This window comes from Periplaneta americana, chromosome 6, assembly GCF_040183065.1.
Source record: "Periplaneta americana isolate PAMFEO1 chromosome 6, P.americana_PAMFEO1_priV1, whole genome shotgun sequence".
NCBI lineage: Eukaryota > Metazoa > Arthropoda > Insecta > Blattodea > Blattidae > Periplaneta > Periplaneta americana.
In genome coordinates, this window is record NC_091122.1 from 162,149,002 (window position 1) to 162,175,807 (window position 26,806).

Here is a 26,806-nt window from a genome sequence, read left to right on the forward strand (position 1 = left end):
GTTCCAATGTTCCCACTCCCACCTGGCAACACTGCCCTCGTGATCTAAAAAGCAGTGGTTTCCATGTTTTCAGTGCTTCCCCGTTATAGATATTCTAGAATGAACTGTTCGCCATGTCATTACTAATTTCCTGCATTTAGGTTTTGTATGTCATAGCGAGAAGAACTTCCAAATTAAGCATCGGAACGCAAAGCTGGAAGGTATAAAGCAAAGTAGAGAAAGTATCCAGTGTGCACAAAAATAGAGAAAGTACTAACTGCCGTTATCTGAGTGAGAAAACGAACAGCGGTGTCGTGTACCACATAATAGCAAGTGTAAATATATAAATGAAATAGTATCTTTGCATTATTGGTAAGTTCAACTGATGAATTGTTTATGCTTCTAAATTGGATTAATTTGTGTGCTATGTGTTGGTTTTTTGGTAAATAGCTCAACTGGTAAATAATTGTTTAGGTTTGTAATTGTATGGTTTTTTTTGGGGAGGGGTAGAACCTCCACCATAGCTCAGTCGGCAGACTTGCTTGCCTGAAGGCAAATGCCAGGAATCTATGACGAATCCTTGGCCTGACTTCATCTCTTAAAAAAAAAAAAAATTGCAGGAAAATCTGAAAGATTGTGCAAGGTGTCGAATGCACATACTATAGGAAGTGGGTGATGGAAACCGGCCACTACACAGTTCTTTCAGATTATGGGAAAATTATATGACTCTTGACTTGTTTCACATAGTAAAGATTAATGCTAATGTAAGATCTTTTATGGAATTCAAGAAATGTTATGATATAAAAGTATTGCGCAATATGATGACACGACTAGTATGGCCTCGGTTGCAGTTGTGTGCTTGACCTTGGCGAAGAGATATCTGATCTAGTTTACGTAGGCGTAGTGTGCCCACTTTTGATCGATCTGATTTTACCACTAAATCCCTATATTAGCGATGCAAATTCCATAAATTTTACTCGCTAAACAAGGAAAAATACAAGATGTAGCGAGGAAAACCGCTGAAACGGCAACACTGGATAGGTCCGTTGCAATTGTAGGAACAGTACCTCCAACAAAATGAGCCAATGGCAGTAATACAATAAAAAAAAGGAGCATTAACTTCTGTGATAAGCATTCCCAGGTTTCTAACAGATAATCCTGAGGTCTGTGAAAAAGGGGTCAATTACTAACAATAAGTAACAAAATGCACTATTGATGTGTATTATTCTCTAAATAGGTTGGCAACGCTGGAAAGGCGGCCTATTTAATGTCCTATAGTCCCGTAGCTCGTATTTTCAGCAACCAATCACGTTGCAGTTCGGCTACATTTAAACGTGTGCGTCTTGTCATTCGCTGCTGATGATGTTATACACTTCCTAAGGCTCGATAAATGCCGTACATAATCGCCTGCCATTTTTGTTCTTTCGTTGGCCTTCACAGAAAGCACACAAGGACATTATTTGCTGCTCAATTACAGTGCGTTTGATTTATCATCATAGGACCTACGACATGATAATGTTTAATGGTGTGGCAAGTCGATTCTTCGTCTGGTAGCTTGGCAACAAAAGAACAACAATGGCGAACGATACTACCTACCTAGACTTTATAGAGCCTTCACTTCCTAAGATGTAGGTAAAGAGGAGGAGTCATGCTGGAAATAACAGTGACACGACTATAACTTTTGTTATCGCTTAGGAATTCATTTAATGTAATTTAATCTATATCTAAATTACACACTTTTAACACTTATGATTTGGTAAATTTGTTATAGAAAAAAACTTTACTGTGTTAAAGTGAAACTATGGTTGGTAATTTACTTTAGTTGACTAATTTCAGCTTGATTTGTAGCCATCTTCAGAACTAGTGAATGTCGTTGCAAGCTGAAACTACTCAACAAAGGTAAATTACCAACCATAATTTCACATTAACATACGAAAGTTTTTTCTGAATAATAAATTTATCAAATGTTAAATATTTAATCCTTTTCTGTTCACTAAATAACAAGCTTACATCTTTCTGATTTATTATCTGACTGAATTTAAATACTATTATAGAGGTGACTATAATAGTATTTAAATTCATTAATATGTCACATCAACGGACGTATACACGTCATCCAACATCGTATGATGAAGATTATTATCTGACTATTTTAATTGAACATTTATATACCGTAGTTTTACTATGGAAAACGAATTAGGGAAAACATGGCAATTTTACTTGGAACAAGTAATGAGATAGGTTTTGAAGTAAATCCCTAATGTTTTGAAGTAAATCCCGAAAAAAAACAAAGTATGTATATGATTATGTCTCATGACCAGAACATAGTACGAAATTGAAATATAAAAATTGGAAATTTGTCCCGTGAAAAGGTGGAAAAATTCAAATTCCATGGAGCAACAGTGTTAATAAATATGGGAAATGCCTGTTATTATTCAGTTGAGAAGCTTCTGTCATCCAGTCTCCTCTCAAGAAAGCTGAAAGTTAGAATTTGTAAAACAGTCATATTATCAGTTGTTCTGTATGGATGTGAAACTTGTACTGTCACTTTGAGAGAGGAACAGAGATTAAGAGTATTCGAGAATAAGGTGCCTAGGAAAATATTAGTGACTAAGAGGGATGAAGTTACAGGAGACTGGAGAAAGTTACACAATGCAGAACTGCATAGGCCTACATTGTATTCTTCACCTGACATAATTAGAAACATTAAATCTAGACATTTGAGATGGATAGGGCATGTAGCATGTATGGGTGAATCCAGAAATGTATATAGAGTGTTAGTTGGAAGACCTGGGGGAAAAAGATCTTTGGTCAGGCCGAAACATAGACGGAAGGATAATATAAAAATGGATTTGAGGGAGGTGGGATATGATGCTAGAGACTGAATTAAACTTGCTCAGGATAGGGACTGATGGTGGTCTTATGTGAGGACAGCAGTGAATTTCCAGGTTCTTTAAAATCCTTTTGTAAGTAAGGAAAACTAATTTACCTTGGTATCTGCCTATATAATGCCATAGTGTCTTCAATGCACTTCATGCTGCAACACAGTGAAATTTTTCCATTCCTTAAAAAAAAAAAATTCATATTAATGCTTGTCTGTTATGTCTATGGTGCACTGTAAAAAGAACATAGATTATAAATTGCAAGTTTTAAGTAGAGCGAAAATGAAGTTTGAAATGAGGACCAATAGCTTTATGGTGGACTTACGCCCTTTTTACTGCGCACCATAGTTATGTTTCAAGAACACGTGATATTGACACAAAACGAACATTTGCAGGTTATATTGTAATCATATTTTGAACTTTTTACGAGTATTACTCTCAAGAGGTACATTGCCGACAATGCAAGTAGTAGAATACACGAACTCCACTTTCACGTGCCTTAAGATTATGTTGGTTAACGAAAGACGGGAAGATGACCTAATAAATGAAATACAGAGCATTTCAAAATGAGTAGAACAATAAAAACACAATCCATCTGGAATACAACATAATTAGTGATTGATTTTCTGGTGGAAAACAATAGAACACATCTTGAAGTTTATTTCTGAACAGGTCCATTAGTTCATAATTCTACCGCCAGATAGTAGGCGGAATAGTTGTGAAAATGACTGTCAATGATGAGGAGAAAGCGTTTTACATCTTACAGCTTCGTAGATCAGTGTTAATTGTACAATGTCAGTTTCATTCACGATTTCGTAATGAACTGCCAGCACATTGATGGTTAGGACGTGCAGCTAATGGCAATCAACAACTTCTATGGTGGCCCCCAAAGTCACCGGACATCACGCCCTGTGATTTGTTTTTTTCTATGGGGGTACATGAAGGACATTGTCTAAAACCCACCACTCCCACAGGATGTGAATGATCTGAAAAATAATATAGTGACGCAAACCATTGATGACAACATGTTGCAACATACCTGGATGGAGTTAGATTACCATCGATATTTGCAGAGTAATGAGGGCAATTCTGTGATAGCTAGTTTTATGCTTCTCCCTCGTTTTGATAATTTAGGCCTGTAAAATATAATTAACAATGTGAAATTGTTCTAGCCTAATCATTTTGGAATGTCTCTATATACACACACACACACACACACACACACACACACACACACACACTCGAGAGTTGGGGCATAAGTCATGGTAACTATTTTTCTTTTTTGTGAGAATTCGAGCATGGGTGGAAAATGTGAAATATACAGATGAAAGGATAAGGAATGGACAAAATGTACGGACATTTAACAACATGCCAACATTTTGCTCCTCATGTTTATTACAATCGTTGCCATAACATTACAGAGTTCCTGTGCCAGAATCATTACAGCACACATACCTGTTCTAAAGGCCCTCAAAGTAGCTACCCACCTCGCGACTGTCTGGTATGGAAGGGCATTATTCCCGACAGTTTCTACCAACTCTCTGTGGCATTCTCTGGCATACTTCTCACGGAGAATGACATTGTTGAACAAGGGTTACATCCATTCTGCACGGCACTGCACTGACAACTGATTTAACATTACTATCTGTTCTATTACAGACAAGCACAGAGCCATCTTGTTTTGTGGACACACATTATAACTGCACAGCTTCTGTGCGACATATGACATTTTGTGATACCAACCCTTACCTTTGAAAAAAAAATAGTTGCCATGACATGCCCCAACCCTCATATATATCACAGTTTTTTCTGGTACGAGTAAGACATTCTTCCTATAATGATTTATTTCTGGAACTTAAAGAATTAATATTTCAGCTTTGGTTTAGACGAAAATACTATGGATAATTGCCAGTTGACTAAACACAGCTTGGTAGAAAGAGGACTGGAAGCTTTGGAGAAGGGATTGGCTGCTGATTGCAAGTTCCTTGTAGGAAAAGAAAGAGAGGTAAATACTATACACAACTAATGATTAGTTTTTCAGTGAAAATGAAAAAATTGAAATTCAGTTACTATTACTGTCTAGTACAGTATGTCTATCCTGACAAGTATCTCTACTTCCACTATCATTGTATGTGGGCTGTTCGATAATGAATGATCACGATTTTTTTACTCACACAGTTTTGAATTTAAAATTTAAATTTTATGTTGTATTTTTAATATAGTGCCTCATATCTATACTAATAATAAATCTGTAGCCGAAATTTTTCTGGTAATTTTCGCTTTTCCAAAAATAATTGGTCATAACATGTATAATTAACCATCCTGAAACCGAAATCGCTTTTTTGAAATTTTTGTCTGTATATCTGTCTGTCTGGATGTTTGTTACCTTTTCACGCGATAATGGCTGAACCGATTTATATGAAAATTAGAATATAAATTAAGTTCGTCGTAACTTAGATTTTAGGCTATATGACATTCAAAATAGGCCTACTTTATTTAAAAAGGGGGGGGAGTTATAAGGGGGCTTGAATTAAATAAATCGAAATATCTTCCTTATTATTGACTTTCGTGGAAAATATTACATAACAAAAGTTTTTTTTAAAAATGATTTCCGATAAGTTTTATTCTAAGCAAAATTTTGATAGGACTGATATTTAATGAGATAAATTAGTTTTAAAATTAAAATAACAATGCCACCTATTGGCGTGCAATGAAATAGAAACAAATGACTTCGTCTATAAGGGGCCTTGGACAACAATAGAAATCTATTAAACATAGCCTACAGGGAATGTTTCTGTGTTTGTATGAAGTAATATCGAAAGCTAATTAAACATTTGTATAATTAATTATTATTTCACCATTGGAAAGTGTAGTTTCTCTAGATGCTATAATGCTATAATTTTATTACAGTAACTTCTGAGTGAATTGAGGACAGGTAAGATTAAAATAGCTTCTTATGCACAGAAAACTTGATAGAAAGAAATATACCGGTAATTGTATATCACTATATATGCTGTATCACTATTTAAGTTATTTGAAGGGTTCAGAACCATAGTGGGCCAAGCGCCATTTACTGAAGACGTAAAAAACAAGATTTAAAATTAAGTTATTACCATAATTCAATGGAAACATAAAGCAAGTAATATAAAGTATACACATTAAAACTAAATGATATGTCAATCTTCATTAAACTATGGTTGCATGTAATAAAAATTAAGAAACATGTTAAAGAAATTGTCATTGCACCAAATGTATGTCTCTGGGACAAAATGATCGCATTTTAATTTTTTTAAATAATTTAAATTAAGTAACATATTAAACGATTTATACTTCTATCAAACACGAATGTTCCCTGGTCCAAATGTCCTATTTTAATTATGTAATTACTTTATATATATTTCTAACGGGTGCAGCGGAGCGCATGGGTACGGCTAGTTATTACATAATAATGATATAATTCAAACGTCACCAAACATCGTAAGATGAAGATTACAGATATAATTCAGTTTATTTCTGGCTTTAACCAGTGATAGACGATCAAGTTGAAACATTTTAGTTTCATCTATGACACAATAGAGTTGGTGCATGAAGAACAATATGCTGCTGTGAAATATGTGTTGTGTTTTCTTACAAAATCGTGTGATATAACATATGAAACTTTAGAGTTGAGGGGATCTATTCTATCCTATAGATGGTACAAAATATTCAAACTTGGAAGGCAATCATCATGAAAAGACACTAGTACTAGGGCTCGAACCACAGTTTTTATTAATGTAAACGTTAACACTGCTGCTACAATTGTGAGGGAAGATAGATGACTAATATTAAGAAAGCTGTCAGAACATTTCATTAGAAGTGACCCATACATGCACAGACAGTTGTTGGTGTGCTATGGGTTCCAATCCAAGACTGCTTACTCCTAAAGAACTGGAGGTTCCCATATAGGTTTGTGTGGAGCCCAAAAGGGACGTTAAAGGAGGAAGGTGAAGGGTTTATTTCGAAGATCATGAATGAAGATGAGACTTAGTTGCATCATTTTCACCCTGAGAGCAAGCAACGAAGCTCTGTGTGAAAATCTCAATCATCACCAACCTCAAAGAAAGTTAAAATGATGGCAAAGCTCATGAGCATGTTATTTTTTGACCAGCACACACAGCTGTGACAGAACAATATTGTAGATTCTTGCTAATCCGGCAATTCCTCTTTTTTAATCATTTTATCCTGTTCAGCAGGCATTTTAAAAAAAAATTTGAAATGTCAGTCATTTCGCATTTCAACTAGAATTAATATGAATATTGAATAATGTGCGATATTATGCACAGAATATCTAAACAAATGGTGAAAACCTATGAAAGAATTTAACTGCTTTCAATGGTTGAAGTTGAAGGACATAAAAAAATATAAAATATGATGACCTATTGACATGCATTGAATTCTTACACTCTAAAAATGTCACTATTTATGATTCTAAGCTATATTATTCTGTAATGTACAAAGATATGCCAATCAAGTTAATTTGGACAAAGATTTAAGTTTAGATAAACAATGATGCAAATTCTTCAATTCCAGTAGTTCTGCGAGCACTGAAACTTTCTCAGAACTCTTAAAAATATGTCAGTTCTATTTATTTATCCCAAGTCATAATGGAAGTGTTGAGAGAGTATTTTTCCTAATATCTGCTCAATGGACAAAAGAATGAAATCACATGCTAACGGAGACAGTGCACAGTGGGCCAGAATTGACTCAAAATGGGACAAAATTATTTTATGTCTCCATTGTTTTCTTGGATGCATAAAATCAATAGTTATTCAATAGTTTTCACTTTTTTTTTAAGTTAAAAGCACTTTCACAGCATAATAGTTTTTTTATTCAATATCTGATTCCTAATTACATTTTCATTACTGACATTTTCTTCATGAATGGCATGTTCTTTTTCTTCCTCACTAGAGTCTTTCAGTAGATGTAATGCTTCCTTCCACAAGGGAATTTTGTGTTTTTTACGTGACTTCCTGATATTTGAAATGAGAGGATCGGAAAAAAGTGTGAAAAAAGGATAGCTCAGGAAAATTTTCTAAAAACCATTTTAAAAGAAGATGAAAGTAACAATTGGAGACAGTTTTATAATTATGTACGCAGGAGAAAAGGAAAAAATGAAGGAGTAGTGCTTTTACGAAATCAAAACGGAGAAAGTATAACTGATGACAAAGAAAAGGCCGACTTGTTAAATTCCTATTTCAGTTCGGTTTTAAATAATAATAATAATAATAATAATAATAATAATAATAATAATAATAATAATAATAATAATCCCGCTGATAGGAGTGGTTGTGTCACAGACCGTGAATTTGAACCAAATTCGACTTTCAAAATAACTTCCAAAGGGGTTAGAGAGAGACTAACGAAATTAAAAAGTCGGAAGTCTAGAGGACCAGATAGTATTGCTACAGAGATTCTTAAATTAGGTTCCGAGGCCATAATTCCATACTTAATACGTATATTTCATGTTTCCATAAACAATGCAGCTATTCCATGTGACTGGAAATCAGCTATAGTGGTACCAATACATAAAGGTGGAAATAAATTAGATGTCAGAAACTACAGACCGATTAGCCTTACATCTGTCGTATGTAAAGTCATGGAGCATTTGATATCGGATTATATTCGTCATGTTCTAAATGCGAAAGACTGGTTTTACAACCGCCAGCATGGTTTTAGGGAAGGCTTCTCATGTGATAGTCAAATTACGTCGCTGGTTCAGGATCTAGCTGAAGAGGTAGATAGAGGTGGAAGAATCGATGCAGTTGTGATTGATTTTTCGAAAGCATTTGATTTGGTGCCACATGACATATTAATAGATACCTTAAGTAGGCTAGGAATAGATAAAAGAGTGGTGCTATGGATCCAAGAATTCTTAAAAGGTAGAACCCAGAGAGTTAGAGTAGGTCATGAAATATCGGAAATTGGAAATATGAGTTCAGGGGTGCCACAGGGCAGCGTTCTGGGTCCATTACTCTTTATAATATACGTAAATGACCTATGCCAGAATATTACATCAAATGTGAGGCTATTTGCAGATGACTGCATTATCTATAGAAAGATTAGAAATAATTCAGATGTAGATGCTATTCAAACAGACTTGAATAAAATTTATAAATGGGCGTTAATGCATAGGATGAAAATAAATGGTTCTAAAAGTAAATCTATAACATTTTGTAAAACTCGAGAGGAAACCAGTCTTAATTACGAATTCAGTGGTGTTCTAATTCCGCAAGTACCATGTTGTAAAAATCTAGGAGTGTATTTAAACTCCAAACTTTCTTGGGGAGAGCATGTTGATAATGTTACGGGTAAAGCATGGAGGGCACTTCACTTTATTATGAGAATCTTGAGAAAGGCTAGCCCCAAATCGAGGGAAATAGCATATCTAACGTTATTGCGACTGTTAATGGAATACGGAACTACATGTTGGGATCCCTATAGAATATATCAGATAAATTCCTTAGAAAGAATCCAGTATAGGGCAGCTAAATTTGTTAAAGGTAAAAGAGAAGATGGAAACGATACGATAAAAGATCTTAAATGGGAAACTTTGGAAAACAGACGTAGGAAAACTAGAATAACATCATTGTATAGAGCATATCTAGGTCAGAAAGCATGGGTAGACATAACGGCTCGGTTAGAAAAGCCAATGTACTATGGTAGAAACGATCATGATTTTAAAATCAAATTTAGGAAACAGAAAACGAATGTAGGTAAATTCTCATTTTTAAATAGAACTATAAATGATTGGATTGACCTACCTGCAGCGGTCTTTGAGGGCTGTCCTTCCTTAAGGAGTTTCAAGAATAATTTTAAAAGTTGTGTATCAAGTGCAAATTTAAATTAAGGTGACATTTAACATTTAATTTTATAAGGTGACATGTATTTATTTAGCTTGACGAGTTACTTCCTTGGTTTGAATTGTAAATTATTTAAAAATATCGTGTAAGAGGGTCTTAGACTAGAAATGTTTAGTTTAAATGTAGTTCTGTTTATAAGTATGCATAAGGGTGTAATTATTTGACTTATTTGAACTGTTGTATCAGTGAAGCGAGGTGAGTCAGTGGAGTTATGGTTTTACAGTGCAGTGAATAGTTCCGATCAGTGATAATTTATAGCGTCAATGAAATGTGTTCTATAGTGTCAGTGAAGTGTGTTATAGTGCGTCAGTGAAATGTGTCATAGTGCCACTACAGTGAGTGAGATGAGAATAAAGTGAAAGACTATTGAAACTTATGTAGGGACTATACATAATTATGTAGGTTGTAATATAAAATTAGGTATTTTATTTATGTTTTATTATTATTGTGTTAAATTATATTGTGTATTCTTATTGTATTATGTATAAAATTGTATTGTGTATTGTAAATTTATTGTGTATTGCTTATCATTTTTTTTTTGTGTATTGTTTATATTGTATATACCACTGCCACCGGGTGCTTGCCCACTTGCAGTGTAAATAAAAATACATACATACAAGATATGAGAAGGTTGTTGACTAAATCTATCATTGTGTTTTTACGAGAACTTTTCCTTATGTGGGGCTCTCGGTATATCTTAGTATCTTTTTAATATGAGCCTCCTGAGCCTCCTCAGATAACTGTCCAATTGGAAGCAGAGCTGAGTTAATAATCTGAGACCCATGGATGAGAATTTTGTGTACGCTAGCTGGGAGGTTAAACCAGGGATACTTCTGAAAGAACAATTTTGCATTTTCTAGCGCACACTGATTGAAAGAATCGACTTTAATATCTCTTCCACTAGAAATTACTCGAAGAACTGGAAAACGTATAATTCTTTATCTATCCTGGTTATGGGTGATGTTAATTCGGGATTTGAGAAGAAACTTCCAGGAGAATTCCCGTCATTTGAGTTTCCAATCCCCCTGGTTTAGATTTGTCCACAAGAAGTCCCATCTGATTTCGAAACCGACTCTGAATTTCTTCCTTTCTCCTTTTCATAAATTCGTCTGGCTGTATGATCTAATAGACTCTGTAACTTCACTTCTGCACTTATTTCTCACAGTAATATCACATGGATAGCAATGCAGCTTTGCTTCTTGTACTTCATTGTACATTGGATATAAATCTACATTTCTACGTTCTGCTTGTAGTTTCAATAAAGTGTATTAGATAATTTCGCATCCATTATCAGGGTTAAAACGTCATCACCACTATATTTTATAACATTTTTGCAGGAACCACTATGCTCGTTATATGCAGTTGGAATTTTTGCTGCACGGGGTGGTGTACTTAGAGCATTTTCCATTAGTTTAGCTGCTTCTTTTTACCAGAAGTCTTCAGAATTATCTGAGTAGCAACAGTAAGCTCAGCAGGATCAGCAGCTTCTCTGAGATGTTCAGTTTCCCTCTTAGTCTTCTTAGATGTTTCAGAGAACAATTTTCTTGAATGCCCAGAATGGCTATACATCCAGAAACATGTTCAACATGAAATTTATTACATGGGGGCAGCTTAAATTCTTGATCCAACAAACTGCCATATTTTTCTTCCTATTTATTTTTCATTCTGTAGTAATTTTGCTATCTTTTATTAAAATACTGGAGAATGAACTATTTTTTTTCTTTAGTTCTGAAGAAAAATCTTGTTGACAATTTTCACATAATCCTAATTATGAAATAACAAACTCGTGAACAGCTGTCTTATCATTATTATTTTGTAGCAGGGCTTCCATGATTTCACAGTATAAAAACAGCGGTCATCTGGAATAGTAATGAATAATACTTAAGTATCTGAATTTTCGCACATTAAACATAAAAGTGCAAGTAGCTGCAGCTGAATACGACTTTTCTTCAATCTATAGGGTCTGTTTGAACCATCAACACAAACGTTTTCGTAACATCGAGTGACACGCACTTAATAACCCTCTTTAAATATTGAAAACTAAAATATATTAGCTTAAATTGCATCCCTCCAAGTTATCACAAATATTTACACTTTGTTTAAACCAATTCAAAATGACATATATTCCTAATAAAACTTACCCTTTGTTCTAACATTCTCAGCCATTGTTATTTCTTTATCGCCTGGTTACAATAGCTCTCTTTCAAGGCTGTAGCCACAGTTGTTAAAACATGTTATCGATGATGCGTCATGAGTTTAGTGCTCACCAACATCCCTACTATGAGTATACACTGTCAAAAGTATTGTAAAAAAAGTTCACTTTTTCAATTTTGTCCCATTTTTGACTCAATCTGGCCCACTGTGCAGTGGTATCATCATGGTCATTGCATGCATATTCCCTACATATTGAGCTAGTACTGTAAGTATTTCAGACTTGTTCACTACTAAGATTTAAAATCATCTGTCCTCAAGTGAGGTTGACCACTGGGATCCGGAATTAACAGCATAAAAGATAAAGGGAAATGAAACGGGAAAAATATGGATTAGATTTGTACATTAAAACAAAAATTTAGGTGTTAATATATAGATGATAGTGTAAAATTTGAAGAGAGGCCTTCAGAATTTCCATTACAATCTTCTGAACCTCATAAAAGGGAATTTTAAAGGATTTAAGGATATTACATGTACATTTTGGTAAACAACCCCTCGCTCCAAATAGTAAGCCTGTAACATCCCAGTTGTAAAGTGAAATGCCATATTTTTCACTGAGGTATGGAAGACAAGGTACATATTTAGCTCGCTTGTCATCATTTATCTGCAGTGCTTGATTTGTGTCTCATTCAAAGCAAATCGTAGGGTCTAAGACCTTGCTTTCTGGGTTCTTCTATTGATGGCAATTATATCGACTCTTCTATGAGAATCATCTTCAGACACACAATGAATCTCCTCATGTACTTCCCATCCTCTGTTTCTTAGCAGGTTGGCAATTGCTGTACGGGCACGATGGTGTCTGTTGTTACGCAGCAGCTCTCCCTTCTTACAGAACCCCAGTACGTGGCCAAGTGTTTCAGTCTTGCTGCAGCCGGGATGGCGACAATGGGTAGTACTGAAGGTTCTGCCAGGGACAGATCTCACTGTGGTGACGTTGCAAGACATCTTGATGGCATTGATGTATTCCGAGGACGAAAGACACTTTTTAGAGGAGATCCAGGAGTTGGCTTTGGGGCATTCTTCAAATGTACAAGCACCTTTGCCTTTATGTGGGAGCTGGCACCATGACTGGAATGATTGTTTTCTGAGAACTTCTCTGAGATGTTTTCCTTTAGTTTGAGGAGTGACGCTGTTTGGAGCAATCTTCAGGCGCGTGAGAGATGTTTTCTTCTCCTCTTCTAGATTTCTCATGTGATGTAGATGTGCATCATTCACGTGTTCCAGTCGCCTACAGATGTTATAGTGTTGAATACTGGCTTCCCATTCAGCTCTCAGAATTCCAAGACCTCTTACGTTCTTCGATGCATACAGCATGGCATTCGGAGTATCATCTGGGAGGGACAATATTTCCTTGATTACACTTCTGATAATTTTATCAATATTTTTCAAAAAATTTTCAGGAAGTTGATTGAGTGGAGTGCATTGCAAGGGATAAACAAGACCTGGCCATATATATTCGTTAATTATTTTCATTTTTTGGTCTGGTTTTAACAATATGCATTGTTGTCATGGCAATTAAGAAATGAATTGGAAATTTTACTTTCACTGCCAAATATATGTTAAAAATAAATTAACTTACATATCGAGTGTTGCAAAAAATAAATAAGTAACTAAATAAATGAATAAATTGAATGAATAAGTAAATAAATTAATTGTATAAATAAAGAAATAATGCTCAGAGTAATACTGGATATCCTCATAATTTTATTTGCTTAGAAGTTAAAGGCTTTCCTTCAAATTCCTGAGTTTTTTGAAGAATATAGTGTGTAAGTATTACATTATAACACATGGCACCAATGCAAATTCCTCATAAATCTATAGGGACTATTTGAGAGAGACCATGAAAATTTGGAGGATTTTTCTGCCTATGTAAAGACGTAGAATGATACTAAAGCAACTAGATACGAATGGCCCATTGTGCACCCTATAAAGTGCAAATGAACCCAGAGACCGCAGTGGATGACCAACTCTGTAATGCTGCTGGATTTTAAATTTGGAGGATAAATAAAGGTATGATGTTACAAAAAAAAATAATTCATTATTGAACAGCTCTCGTACATACATACATATATATATATATATATATATATACACACACACACAGGGTGTTTAAAAAATACGGGGCATAATTTCAGGTATGTATTTCCCACATGTAGACAATCAAAATAGTTCATTACAACATGTGTCCGGAAATGCTTCATTTCCGAGTTATGGCCTTCACAACATTGAAATTCACCGGAACGTTTTTCTTTCTGCAGGTCGTTGTCATTACAGAAGATGTTCAAAATGTCCACCTCCTGCTTGAATACAGACCTCACATCAATGTCTCATTGACCTGCAAACACGATCCCAAACTCCAGGAGTATTGCGTATGTCCTCAGAACATGCCACAATTCGATTCCAAAGGGATTCCAAATCAGGCACCGGAGACGAATAAACCAATGATTTTAAATGGCCCCACAAGTAGAAATCAAGAGGGTTCAGATCAGGTGAGTGTGTAGGCCAAGCAATTGGGCCACCTCTACCTATCCATCGATCAGGAAACCTTCGATCCAAGTACCGGCGAGCCGTACGACTGAAGTGTGCAGGAGCGCCATCATGCAAGAAGTGAATGTGTTGACGATTGATCAGTGGAGTGTCTTCTAAAACATGAGGTATGGTGTTTTCCAGGAAGTTTGTGTACGCCTGCCCCGTAAGTCTGTTTACAAGTACATGGGGTCCAACTAATCGATCACCAATGATACCGGCCCACATGTTGAGGGAGAACCGCACCTGGTGATGAGATGGAACAGTTGCACGTGGGTTTTGATACGCCCATATATGCTGATTGTGGAAATTTGTTATGCCATCTCGTGTGAACTGTGCTTCATCTGTAAATAATACTAAGGCAGGAAAGTTCGGATTTACACCACACTGCTGCAAGAACCACTGACAGAACCTAACTCGTGCGGGGTAATCTGCTGGTGACAGGGCCTGTACACGTTGCAAATGATAAGGATACAATTGATACTCTTTCAACAGTCTCCAGACAGTCGTATGAGGAACACTGACTTGCAACGCTATCCTTAGTGTGCTGATAGAAGGAGTCATGTTCACAGCCTCCAGAATCTTCTCCTGTACTTCTGGAGTTGTAGATCTTGGTCGTCCCCTTCCCAAACCAGGAGAATTAAATTTTCCATACTCGCACAGACGGTAATGGAGACATACAAATGTCTTCCGATCTGGACATTGTCACTGTGGGTACATCTCCTGGTACAAACGACGAGCCAGCGCAGCATTGCCGTCCGCCTTACCGTACATGAAGTGTATCTCTGCCAGCTCTTGATTTGAATACATGTCGCACAGTCTAACGCCTACACAACACTGAATGTAACCTTTGCCTCGGAATGAACTGTCAGAGTGTCCTCTTAATGTCTCCTTTGACGGCAACGACCTGCGGAAAGAAAAACGTTCCGGTGAATTTCAATGTTGTGAAGGCCATAACTCGGAAATAAAGCATTTCTGGACACATGTTGTAATGAACTATTTTGATTGTCTACATGTGGGAAATACATACCAGAAATTATGCCCCGTATTTTTGAAACACCCTGTGTATATATATATATATATATATATATATATATATATATATATATATATATATATATATTCATTGCTCTGATAACATGTCTAGTATTCTTTACTGTTAAGAGATTTCTAAAATGGTCGACAGGTATGTAATCTTATATGGTTCATAATACGTAAACAGAATCTTGTGCACCGAAAATTTTCCATGTCCTTATATTTCATTCATTCACACTTTATTGTCCAATGGCAGATTTTTCACTACAAACCCTTCATTCTCCAATATTTCCTATTTTCCGTCCTTTCTCTTAGTCTCTGCATACGATCTATCTTAATATTGTCTATCATCTGATATTTTCTTCTGCCCCGAACTTTTCTCCCATTCACCATTCCTTCCAGTGCATCTTTCAGTAGGCAGTTTCTGCCTAGGCAAACCCAGTTAATTTCTTTTTCTCTTTCTGATCAGTTTCAGCATTATTCTTCCTTCACTTACCCTTTCTAGCATAGCTTAATTTCTTATTCTGTCTGTCCATTTCACACTCTCCATTGCTCATTATATTCCTCACATTGTCGTAGTATAATAAATTACTTCAGGCGAATTCATACTGTCATCGTGAGTATTGAGGTGCTAACCTAAAACAAATGAAAGTAGAGTGAAAATTAATGACAATGTAAATATCGAACTATGTTACAGGAAATTGTGGCGTGTAAAGTTTTGTTGGCAATAACCAGCCCTGTGTTCGAGAAACAGTTCTATGGATCTATTGGAGAGAAAGACCCCGTGGAATTGTTGGATATTGAACCTGGTGTGTTCAAAAAGATGCTTCAGTAAGTTTGTTGTTAACAATTATCATTATGATAAACTTGATGATGATGATAATAATAATAATAATAACAACCGGAGGTTCATTGCTGTCCTCACATAAACCCACCTCGGTCCCTATCGTGTACAAGAATAATCCAGTCTGTACCATCATATCCCACCTCCCTCAAATCCATTTTAATATTATCCTCCCATCTACATCTCGGCTTCCCCAAAGGTCTTTTTTCCTCCGACCTCCTAACTAACACTCTACAAGCATTTCTGGATTAGTTCATCTGTGCTACATACTCTGCCCATCTCAAATGTCTAGATTTAATGTTTCTAATATTTATCTTGCGCAATGTCCAGCCTTTTCCTCTAAACCCACTGTGTGTTAGAAATATTGGAGAACAAGAGAGTTAATGGCTTTATTTCCAAGAACTCAGTATTAGTAAAGAACAACAGATGTCATTTGAATTACACGTTTTCGTGACTTACGCGTTTTTTCTTCAGGCCCCCATGAAAAACATATAAATGAAGTTTTACTTTAGTGCCGTAGGTGTTCAATGCAAAATCTATATGCTGTACCAAATTTAGAAAAGAAGTATGATAGTTCCTGTTAACAGACATCAATACTTCCTTTGTTGTTCCAAATGAGAAACTATCCAAAAGGCTAGAGAAAACTGTAATGAAGTAATTCTCAAACAAACACTTATTCTCACTTTTAAAGCTGTAGTATCGAAGCTGTAAACAAATAGCAGTATTGAGCATCGAGATATTGTTGTATCGACCTCTCTCCAATTTTTAAGTTATTTTGGATTGCTGGTTTGAAGTATTTAGTGTGTAAACAACCATGTAATTTGAAAAAGTTCAGAATTTGTTATTTACCTTATACAATATGTTCATTATTGCGAGAAGCTGTAGACACCATGTAGCATAAAATACATTTCTGCAGTCTAAAGAAGCATTATTATTATTATTATTATTATTATTATTATTATTATTATTATTATTATTATTATTATTATTATTATTATTATCATTATTATCAGTGGCGCACTTACTAGGAGCTAAGGAGTCCTAAGCCCCTCCCCCAAATTAAAAAAAGAGGGAAGGGAAGAGAGAAAGAAGAAAAAGCTTTTTAATGCCTTGACATGTCTATATCTATTTTTGTTGAAAGTATGTGATGTTTGAAACATTTATTTTTAAACAGGTCTATATATGACTGGTTTTTTTACAACATACTTTGTTTAAAAAGTACGAACTTTCGTTCGATAATATTCGAAGTTCTGTAATTTTTATAGCTCCAACCATTCCATCAGTCAATCACATTTCAGTCACGCAGTCTGTACTTCTCAAACCACCCATACTTGACTTAAGGATACAGCTATACAGCTTTAATGTTTTTATGCTCGACCATGCCGAAATGTAGTAATGAAATTATACACCTGGTAGCAGTCCTTTAATGCATGTCATTAAAGTACACCTATTCATTAAAGTTAAGGTTTTCGATTATTCTCGGATATGCAATCGAAAGACAACTAGCAAAACGTCACACAGGCTGGAGATCCAATACTGTCGCAAAAGGTTATGTTCTGTTACTATAATAATTAGCGTTAATTGTAAATAATATTCAAATAAATTCAATTTGTCATCTCGTTTTTCAATGTCGAATTCAATTTCAAGGTTATATCAAGTTTACTCTCTAGGTTATATCAAGGTCGTCGACATTCGTTGCCCGGAAAAAATCAATACTTTCGCGTCTGCGCACATCTTACAATTTACGAGATTGCACAAGGGCAGTTCGCTCCCCAGTCACATAATAATAAAATGAATACTTATGAGTAATTTCAAGTTAGAAATATGGTCGAGCATAAAAAGTCGTATGAAACTTGCTTGCGCTCGTTTCATAAACATCCTCGCGTCTTAATTACTATCATTATAGGCTTGTTGCATAATGTACTATTATATGGCACTTACCTCTGATTGCGGTTCTGGCTGATATCTATTATCAGGCAGTACATCTCACTTGACGATATGTGTCAGAGGAAGAACAGTTGTTTGTCTACACCTGAAGTCTGATTAGTACTAGTCAGCAATGTATGCAATGGAGAGGAAAAGGAGTTGGCCATCGTAACCCATTATCTCCTGGCTTACAAGCAAACATTCTCATGGGGGCAGATAAAAAAGTTATTTTTTTTTTCTTCCACCATGTTAATAATGTCAAAACAAATGCTTATACAAATTTTGGCCACTCGAACGCAATTATGAGGGGCATGAAAAATAAGTTTCCCTGGGGCCATTAACAGAAAGAAAACACAATTTCATGGGAAGATTTATTGCATGTATGTATTTATTCACACTGCAATGGGTATATACCCGGTGGTAGTGGTAACTAATTACACTCACTAATGACAATAATAAACTTATTAATTAAAAATACAATTAATAATAATACTAATAATTAATACTAACAATAATTTATAATCATTATAATAATAATGATAATAATAATAATAATAATAATAATAATAATAATAATAATAATAATAATAATAATAACAGGGAACATCCTAAATTAAATGAAGCACGATCACTTAAAATAACATTTAAAGTAAATCTAATTTGTATCTTAAGCCTAAGTTCGAACTAAAACCCACGAGTATGATATGTTCATATCTGCACAAGTACCTTTCAACATTACACTCATTTCGCTGTCAACTCACTCACTGCACTGGAACTACGACACATTTTACTGATTCTATCCTGATTTCACTAACACTGTTCAAATACTTTGCACTGCCACTATAAACTATAAAGCTTCACTGACAGGAACACGTTTCACTTACACAACACACTTCACTGACACAACACATTTCACTGACACAACATAATTCTTCACTGATACAACACTTCAATAACAAAATATCATTTACATCCTTTAAATAGTGTGTATAATTACGGTCTATTAGTAAAGTCCTTAAGCCTATTTTTAAATACATTTGGAACAGATACAGAAATTGTTGAGCTACTTTTCAACATATTCCCCACTGGAAATGAGACATTTGTCATACCATGGGGTCAACTTTTGTATCCCTGCGTCATAGAAGTATGTCGTCTGGGATTGGAACCAATGTGTAACAGCCTTCTGTGTCGATCTGATGGTATGACAAATGTCTCAATTCTAGTAGGGAATATATTGAAAAATGGCTCAACAATTGCTGTACGGTATCTGTTCCAGTAAATTTCTCCAATGAAATTGTGTTTTCTTTCTGTAAACGGCCCCAGACGAACTTATTTTTTTACAGCTCTCGTAATTGCGTTCGAGTGGCCAAAATTTATATACATGATTTGACGTGATTAACATGGTGGAAGAAAAAAAATTAACTTTTTTATCTGCCTCCATGAGAATGTTTGCTTGTTAGTTGCCTTATGAGTAATGCCTTATTGGTGTCACTTATGACGTTCAAACTTGTCTTCGGAGAGTTGTCTAAACAACAAGTATTAAAATTGGAAGGGGTTCCTTGTGGTATAAGATGTGCAAATATATGTTGAGTGTTATTGATTCAACCAAATAATATAAACCCCCCCCATCCCAATCCATATTTCTGGGTGCACCATTGATTTCTGTTGTTGTTGTTAATCTCGCCACAAAGTTAGGGAAGAGTCGGGTAGTATCGGACATCGGGTAATATCGGACAGTGCGTTTCTTTCATCTACCACCATATGGTAGTACCTGAATGACATGGTTACATTTCTCTGTGCGACATCACAGAAATGTAACCATGTCAGTCAGGTACTATCATCGTGTGGTAGATGAAAGAAACTCACTGTCCGATATTACCCGATGTCCGATACTACCCGACTCTCCCCTAATTCACATTGTCAAATTTTATAATTTCTCATTTTCTTAGTTTTTAACATTGATGAATTGGGCTTGTATTGTTGAGGTATCCTTTTTTTGTCTCTTATACTGAGGAGGATCCGAAGGCTTGCACTGCAGCCTGAGGCTTATTGTGCTTACCACTCCTATTCTGTGAATGATAGGGTAGCTGAACGGCCATGCTCTTGTACAAGTATAGCATGCCACACTGTGAACTTAACCTGGGCTATTGTATGGATGATGGTGATATCACAGTCTACTATATACAGTCACGAAGCTTGAGTTTTGAGGGTGCTAGAAACAATAGATTGTGACGGTACTATTTTTGCATTGCCTGTAATGAGGCGATATTAGCGATCCTAGTGGTGAGCAACTACCTAATGTTTGCATATTTAATACGTATTGAGCTTCGCGACTGTATATACTAGACTGTGGTGATATGTGAATTAATGGTGGCGAATTGAGTCCGAGGTCCAACGTCAAAAGTTACCCAGCAATTCTGCTTCCATTGGTTGAGGAAAAAACCTCGACCAGGTAACTTGTCCCAACTGGGATTTGAACCCTGGCCTGCCCGTTTCATAGTCAGACATGCTAACCATCACTCTACAGTGGTGGACTGAGGTGTCGTTTAGTAATACAGTGCAGTGTACACCAAATTTGATCAAGTAAGTTCATATTTATGAAGTAAGTAAGAGGGGGTAGGCTTAGATAGAAGATCACCTTTACAAAACCGCTTTCTTTTAGAGATGGGATAAACTGTTCTTTTTAAGAAACAGTTTCGACTGTAACTGTTTCATGAACGAAACTGTTCCAAAATAACAGTTTCAAAGAAACAGTTTCATAAGAATATGTTTACAATATCAGTGCTAACTGTTCCAAGTGTTCCAAATACATTTAATATATTTCAGTATTATTTGTATTTATCCTGGTAATAATGAACAGTTTGACTCATAGACATTTTGTTTTTACAGCATTAACTTCCCATGATTGTACGAGAAGATTCGAAGAGAACGGCAGTTACGTAGAATTCAGCTCCCCACTACTACCATTAATGCACAACACAATGTCAATACTGCGGTTGCTGTCGTCTGCGATACAGCGAACTTTTCTGTTGATTTTCGAGTTTGGCATTTTTTCCGGTTATTATATGCTTATTTAAGTTATGTTAACTCTCGCTAGTGGTTTTATATTTTATTTTATCCATCTTAGTATTTATTTTATTATTGTAAATATTTTTGTATTATCACTATTATTATTATTATTATTATTATTAGTATTATTATTATTGTTATTATTATTATTATTATTATTATTATTATTATTATTATTATTATTATTAATGAATTATTTTGTATTACAATCTTTGTATCATTTCTGTCATTATTATTATTATTATTATTATTATTATTATTATTATTATTATTATTATTATTATTATTATTATTATTGTTACTATTATTTTATATCATCAGCATTATTATTTGAACCCTGTAAAATTTATGTAGACTACTGGACTGTACCCGAGCACGAGCATATGCTCATTTCGGGTATCTATTCATATGTATTCAATTCAAATGTAAATTGTAAATAAATTTGAATTTCAATTTGAAAAAAAAAATGTTTCAACCTCTCATCTGTTTCGGGAACATGTTTCAAAGCCCTTGAATCGTCTTTAAATCAGCTGTTCAGTGTATTATGATAACGAAAGTCATTTTTCGTAGGTTACTGTTAAGGGTACAGTAATAACTACAGTTCAAAATGAATCGATTTTAGTAAAAATAACGCAAATAACCCAAGGAGAGTTTAATAACGATGACATTAGCCGATGATATTTTTCGTGGTATATTAATAATTAACACTATGTCAGGGCACCACAGTCTACTATATACAGTCGCGAAGCTCAATATGTAGTAAAAATGCAAACATGGGTAGTTGCCCACCACTAGGATCGCTACTATCGCCTCATCATCGCAGATCTCTCTCCTAGTAGACGACAAAATATGTTACACTTTCGTTGTGTTCTTTTGGAAAAATTAACACCTTCCTTCCCTTATTGAAATATTAAACTGAAATTTACTATAATCGCTTCACTCATTCAAGATTATAGCGATAATTAACTATGAAACCAATAAATATTAATTTGCATTTCCCTTTACAACAATAATAATGGAAATATGAATTAATGGAGTAACTTACGTGTACCGGTACTTGTAGTGTAGGCTACGTAGTTAACAAAGTGGGATGAGGTTAAGCAATAATAATCACACCAGAATTGGAAACAACACGTGATCAATAAATTTTATTGTAACAGACTTTTTCTACGTCTCTGGTAAAGTAACAAATAAAAATAACAACAAAATTAACAGCTATAATTAAAAACATAACCTTTGAAAAAGAAAAGTAGGCCTAAGCAATAATAATCCCACCAGAATTGAAAATAAAACGTGATCAATAAATTTCATTAAAACAAACTTAATTTTTCTACATCTCTAGTAAAATATTATTATTCCAATTATTGTATTTTAGCCATTAACATTTTCATTACAACCAATAACGAACATTTCACAAGCATTAATGTGAAACACGCAACGAGCTAGCACTCGATGGAAATACGACACAGTCCAAAGTCGACCGTGGACAATCTATTGTTTCTAGTTGCTAACCGCTTGGAGCGCATTATCACGAGATTTGCAAAAAAATCACCTCAAGCTTCGCGACTGTATATAGTAGACTGTGAGAGCACCATGAACATATTCTCCATCAATGGACAGCTAATAATTAATATCAGATTTATTAGGGAATTCGATTCGTACAATTAAATTGCGCGATCCTACATAGGATACTGTTGCACGAAGATCTTGCGGAACAAGGATAATATTATATCTACTTTCGATTGGAGGTCTATGATAGCGCTACACGTGGCCTTTACAGGCAACAAAGAAGAGGAAAACTGTTTTGAAATTGAACGGTTTATCTCTTGGAACCATGTGGAAAGTTGAAGTGATCACTGGAGCAGTGTAACACTCATTGGAACAGTTGGAATAGGTTATAACACGAAACTGTTTCGTTCGTATCGAAACAGTTTCAATTGTGAAACAGTTTCAAATAAACTGTTCCAGCTTTTTTTTACCTATCTCTAGTTTCTTTTTTGAAAAGAGCCTAAGATTACATGAACTTTTTCTGTGATGTGAGAGTGTGTAGTGACATGGCACACGAAAATACCCAACATGATCTTATTGTAGCAGAAATTGTAAAGAATCTTCGAACTGGTTAACTCTTTCTACAATTCCTTCAGGAATTATTAGAGCTGACTAGAGCCGAGTATCATATGTATCATCTTCTTCTTCTTCTTCTTCTTCTTCTTCTTCTTCTTCTTCTTCTTCTTCTTCTTCATCCAAGCAAGCATTGGACCATATGACATGTTACGGTCTTGTATTATCCCTCTTTCACTTCATTGGACATCCTAAGTTGCAATTTAAAAGACAGACATGTATTTAATAAGTCAAATCCTATGAGCAAGGTAAATTTTAACATGAAAACTTTACTTAATTTTGTAGAAAAAAATAACCTAACTTGCTGGACATTTTTACAGGTTTATATACAGTCGCCGGGTGGGTATCGTTTCTAGAGAAGAAGCCTTAGATCTGATCAAGGTTGCACACAAGTATTGGATATATGACTTAATTAAGATATGCATGGTATACTACCTGGACAATCTTGATAAAAAGGACATGAAGGGGCTGTGTGACATTTTGAACGTCTCTGTTCTGTATGACCTTGAAATTAAGGATATGGTAATACGGGTATGTATCTTAAATAAATAGATATTAAATTGAAGGTCTAAATTAGACAGTGCTCTTGGAATTTCAAGTTATATTAATGCCTTGTATTTGTTCTAATCAAGTACTTTGGTTTATTTTCTCGTATTAGTTATGATTTATTACGAGTAATTTCATAGGTCAAAAAATGAGCATTGATTTCCTCCTTTGTTTCAAGGTAGGCTATACGAAAAATACTTGTCCAGCATTGATTGGTAGTTTTATTTTTTTATTGGTTATTTTACGATGCTTTATCAACTGCTATGGTTATCTAGCATCTGAATGAGATGAAGGTGATAATGCCAGCAAAATGAGTCCAGAGTCCAGTGGCGGAGGTTACTCAGCATTTGCTCTTAATAGGTTAAGGAAAAATCCCGAAAAAACCTCAACGGGATAACATGTCCCACCCAGGATTTGAACCTGGATCCACTCGTTTCACGGTTAGGCGTGCTAACCACTACTTCACAGATGTGGACAATAGTTGTATTAAACTCATAGTAAGCTATTAGTGAGAATTATTACTTTTTTATGGAACAATAATATTGAAATGGAAATTGAAAGGGGAACTAAAATACACTATGTAATTATTAGTCTGTATGAAGGCAGGCATGGCATAAAATTCAAACTGCGTAGTAAATATGAACTGTTTAGTATTTAGTCTGTATTTCTATTGATAAGTGCCCTCTTTTAGTTGTTGGGGAGAAGGCAAGTAAAATGTGAGAAAAATGCAAAAGGAAATGTTGCATAAAACACCCAAATTGCACAATTCCAAGTAAATATATGTTTTAAAAAGGTTACCTTACTGCTTATTCGGAATAACATGATACTGGATATGTGCCAAAGGGAAAGTCAGACAGAAATTTCGGATTAATTGCTTTTGACATAAGGCAGTATTGCTTCTCTGTGAAGGGGATGATGTCATTCTAATTTTTTAACAACCGGTTATCTCTTATAATTACAGAAAATTTAATAATCTTAATATCAAAATTATTAAATACAAATAGCTTCAAATAATGGAAAATTGCAATGTAACATGCTGTTACAGAATTATGTATAGAATAATTTAAAAAGCTCACCAAATCTGTCTGAAGATTATAGAAGTGACCACAAAGTTGGTTGGTGTTGTGAATATTCTTGACATGTCAGCAGCTGTACAGAGTGAGACAAAGCCGCACACCTTATGGATTTAGGGTGAACTGTTATAATTACTGTAAATTTTATTACTACTCAACAATAGGATTTGCTCTCCACACAGTAACACAGTGTTCGTTATTGCATTCCACAAACAACAATGACAATTTACTTGGACTATTACGAACAACAATGAACTGTTAATCTTAACTAATATTTACAAAGCACTATTTACAAATCAGAACTGTCAGTTCTCAGTTCACAGTTCTTCTGACTCCGTCACTCGCGTTCACTGAATCTCGAACCCCAGACCTTCAGAGACAGTCCACTGTACTCGAACTCAGGTCCCTCCAACTGCGGTCCACTGCACTCGAACTCAGACCTTCGGATGCTGACACAGTTGCGGACGCACACTCAAGTCGAACTCCGGTACACAAGACTGGCTGGCTTGCTCTGTTCACAACGCTAGCTTACTGACTAGCTGAATAAACTGAAACTGCTCAAGTTCGCTCGCGTTTCTTCTTTTATAGCTAAACCATAGTTGCGAGAAATTTCTACGGGTGTGCAGAGATAGCTCTCTCGAATTATCTGGATATCTCCACTTCGACCTACTCCTCTGGACGATTCGGGAGGGTCCGTCCCCCCTTCACTCCGCAAGTAGCAGCTGCGCGCGCAACCTCCCCTCGCCGCGTTGACGTAATACACCCCCTCTGCCCTTCAGCATGCAGATGCTCCCAGTATCAGCGTTTCGTCGGACGCGTGTTCAAACCCCGTTGCAGCTGTCACATTACTGTACCCAATTGCTTATGGTCGTTTGTACTGACTACTTTCTTTTAGGCTGTTTGTTGCAGATATCGTACAATAGCATTAGTGTAACATTGATAACAAGTTAACAAAGAATGAACAGGTTACCATAGTGTATGGGGTACCAGAGGCCTGTTTTACGAAAATACAAGTTACAAGTTTGTAAGTGTACAGGAGGATGCACTGTTAAGTGCAAGATACAGGGTATAGGCATTTCTTAATTTAGTACAGGACTTGCTTGACTTGAAAGGAAAAGAAGCTATCAAGATGTGATCTATTTGGTTGTGTATCAATCCATCTGGAGAAGTCCAAGTATATTTATGTACTGTATATCCTTATGAGGGAATGTTGCACTTTTGACAATTAAATTTTTTGATGTGGCAAAGTTGACTAACCTAACTCCATTATCATTACTAGTTATGCGTAGGCTCTCTTTTCCAATAGTTGGTTTTAAAATATCCTCCTGCCCTTCTTTAGCATTGAAATCTCCCAATAAAATTTTCATATGATATCTAGTAACTGATCAAAAGTGTGTTCCAAGTCCTTATAGAAGCTATCCTTTATATGGTTGTCTTTCTCTTCTGTAGGGGCGTGAGCATTTATAACTACGATATCGCATCATCTACCCTTAAGTACTAAATATGATAACCTATCACTGATAAATTCGACCTTTTTTTGCTGCTGATTTTATTCTTTTATGGATAAAGAATCCTGTTTCTAATTGGTGATTATCGTTTTCTTTCCCATAATACAATAAGTAATCTATTTGTGTTATGCCGTTCCCATCTAACCTAACCTCCTGTACTCCCACAAAGTCTATTCTATATCTAGCT

The 26,806-nt window shown here is 35.3% G+C and overlaps 1 protein-coding gene across 1 annotated transcript; it reads left to right on the plus strand.

Moving 5' to 3' along the window:
• Positions 1–3: 3 nt before the first annotated feature.
• Positions 4–24,057, plus strand: LOC138702321 (TD and POZ domain-containing protein 3-like). Its single transcript, XM_069829910.1, has 4 exons — positions 4–314; positions 4,737–4,866; positions 16,230–16,363; positions 23,813–24,057. Exons 2-4 carry the CDS (start codon positions 4,759–4,761, stop codon positions 24,042–24,044), a joined length of 474 nt encoding a protein of 157 aa, XP_069686011.1. The 5' UTR covers positions 4–314; positions 4,737–4,758; the 3' UTR covers positions 24,045–24,057.
• The last annotated feature ends 2,749 nt before the right edge of the window (positions 24,058–26,806 follow it).

Excerpts from the sequence above, each read along its gene's own strand:
- LOC138702321 (XM_069829910.1), top strand. The coding sequence starts at position 4,759 with ATGGATAATTGCCAGTTGACTAAACACAGCTTGGTAGAAAGAGGACTG. Across the intron at positions 4,867-16,229 it reads TTGTAGGAAAAGAAAGAGAG|GAAATTGTGGCGTGTAAAGT; the intron begins GTAAATACTATA and ends ACTATGTTACAG. Across the intron at positions 16,364-23,812 it reads GTGTTCAAAAAGATGCTTCA|GTTTATATACAGTCGCCGGG; the intron begins GTAAGTTTGTTG and ends ACATTTTTACAG.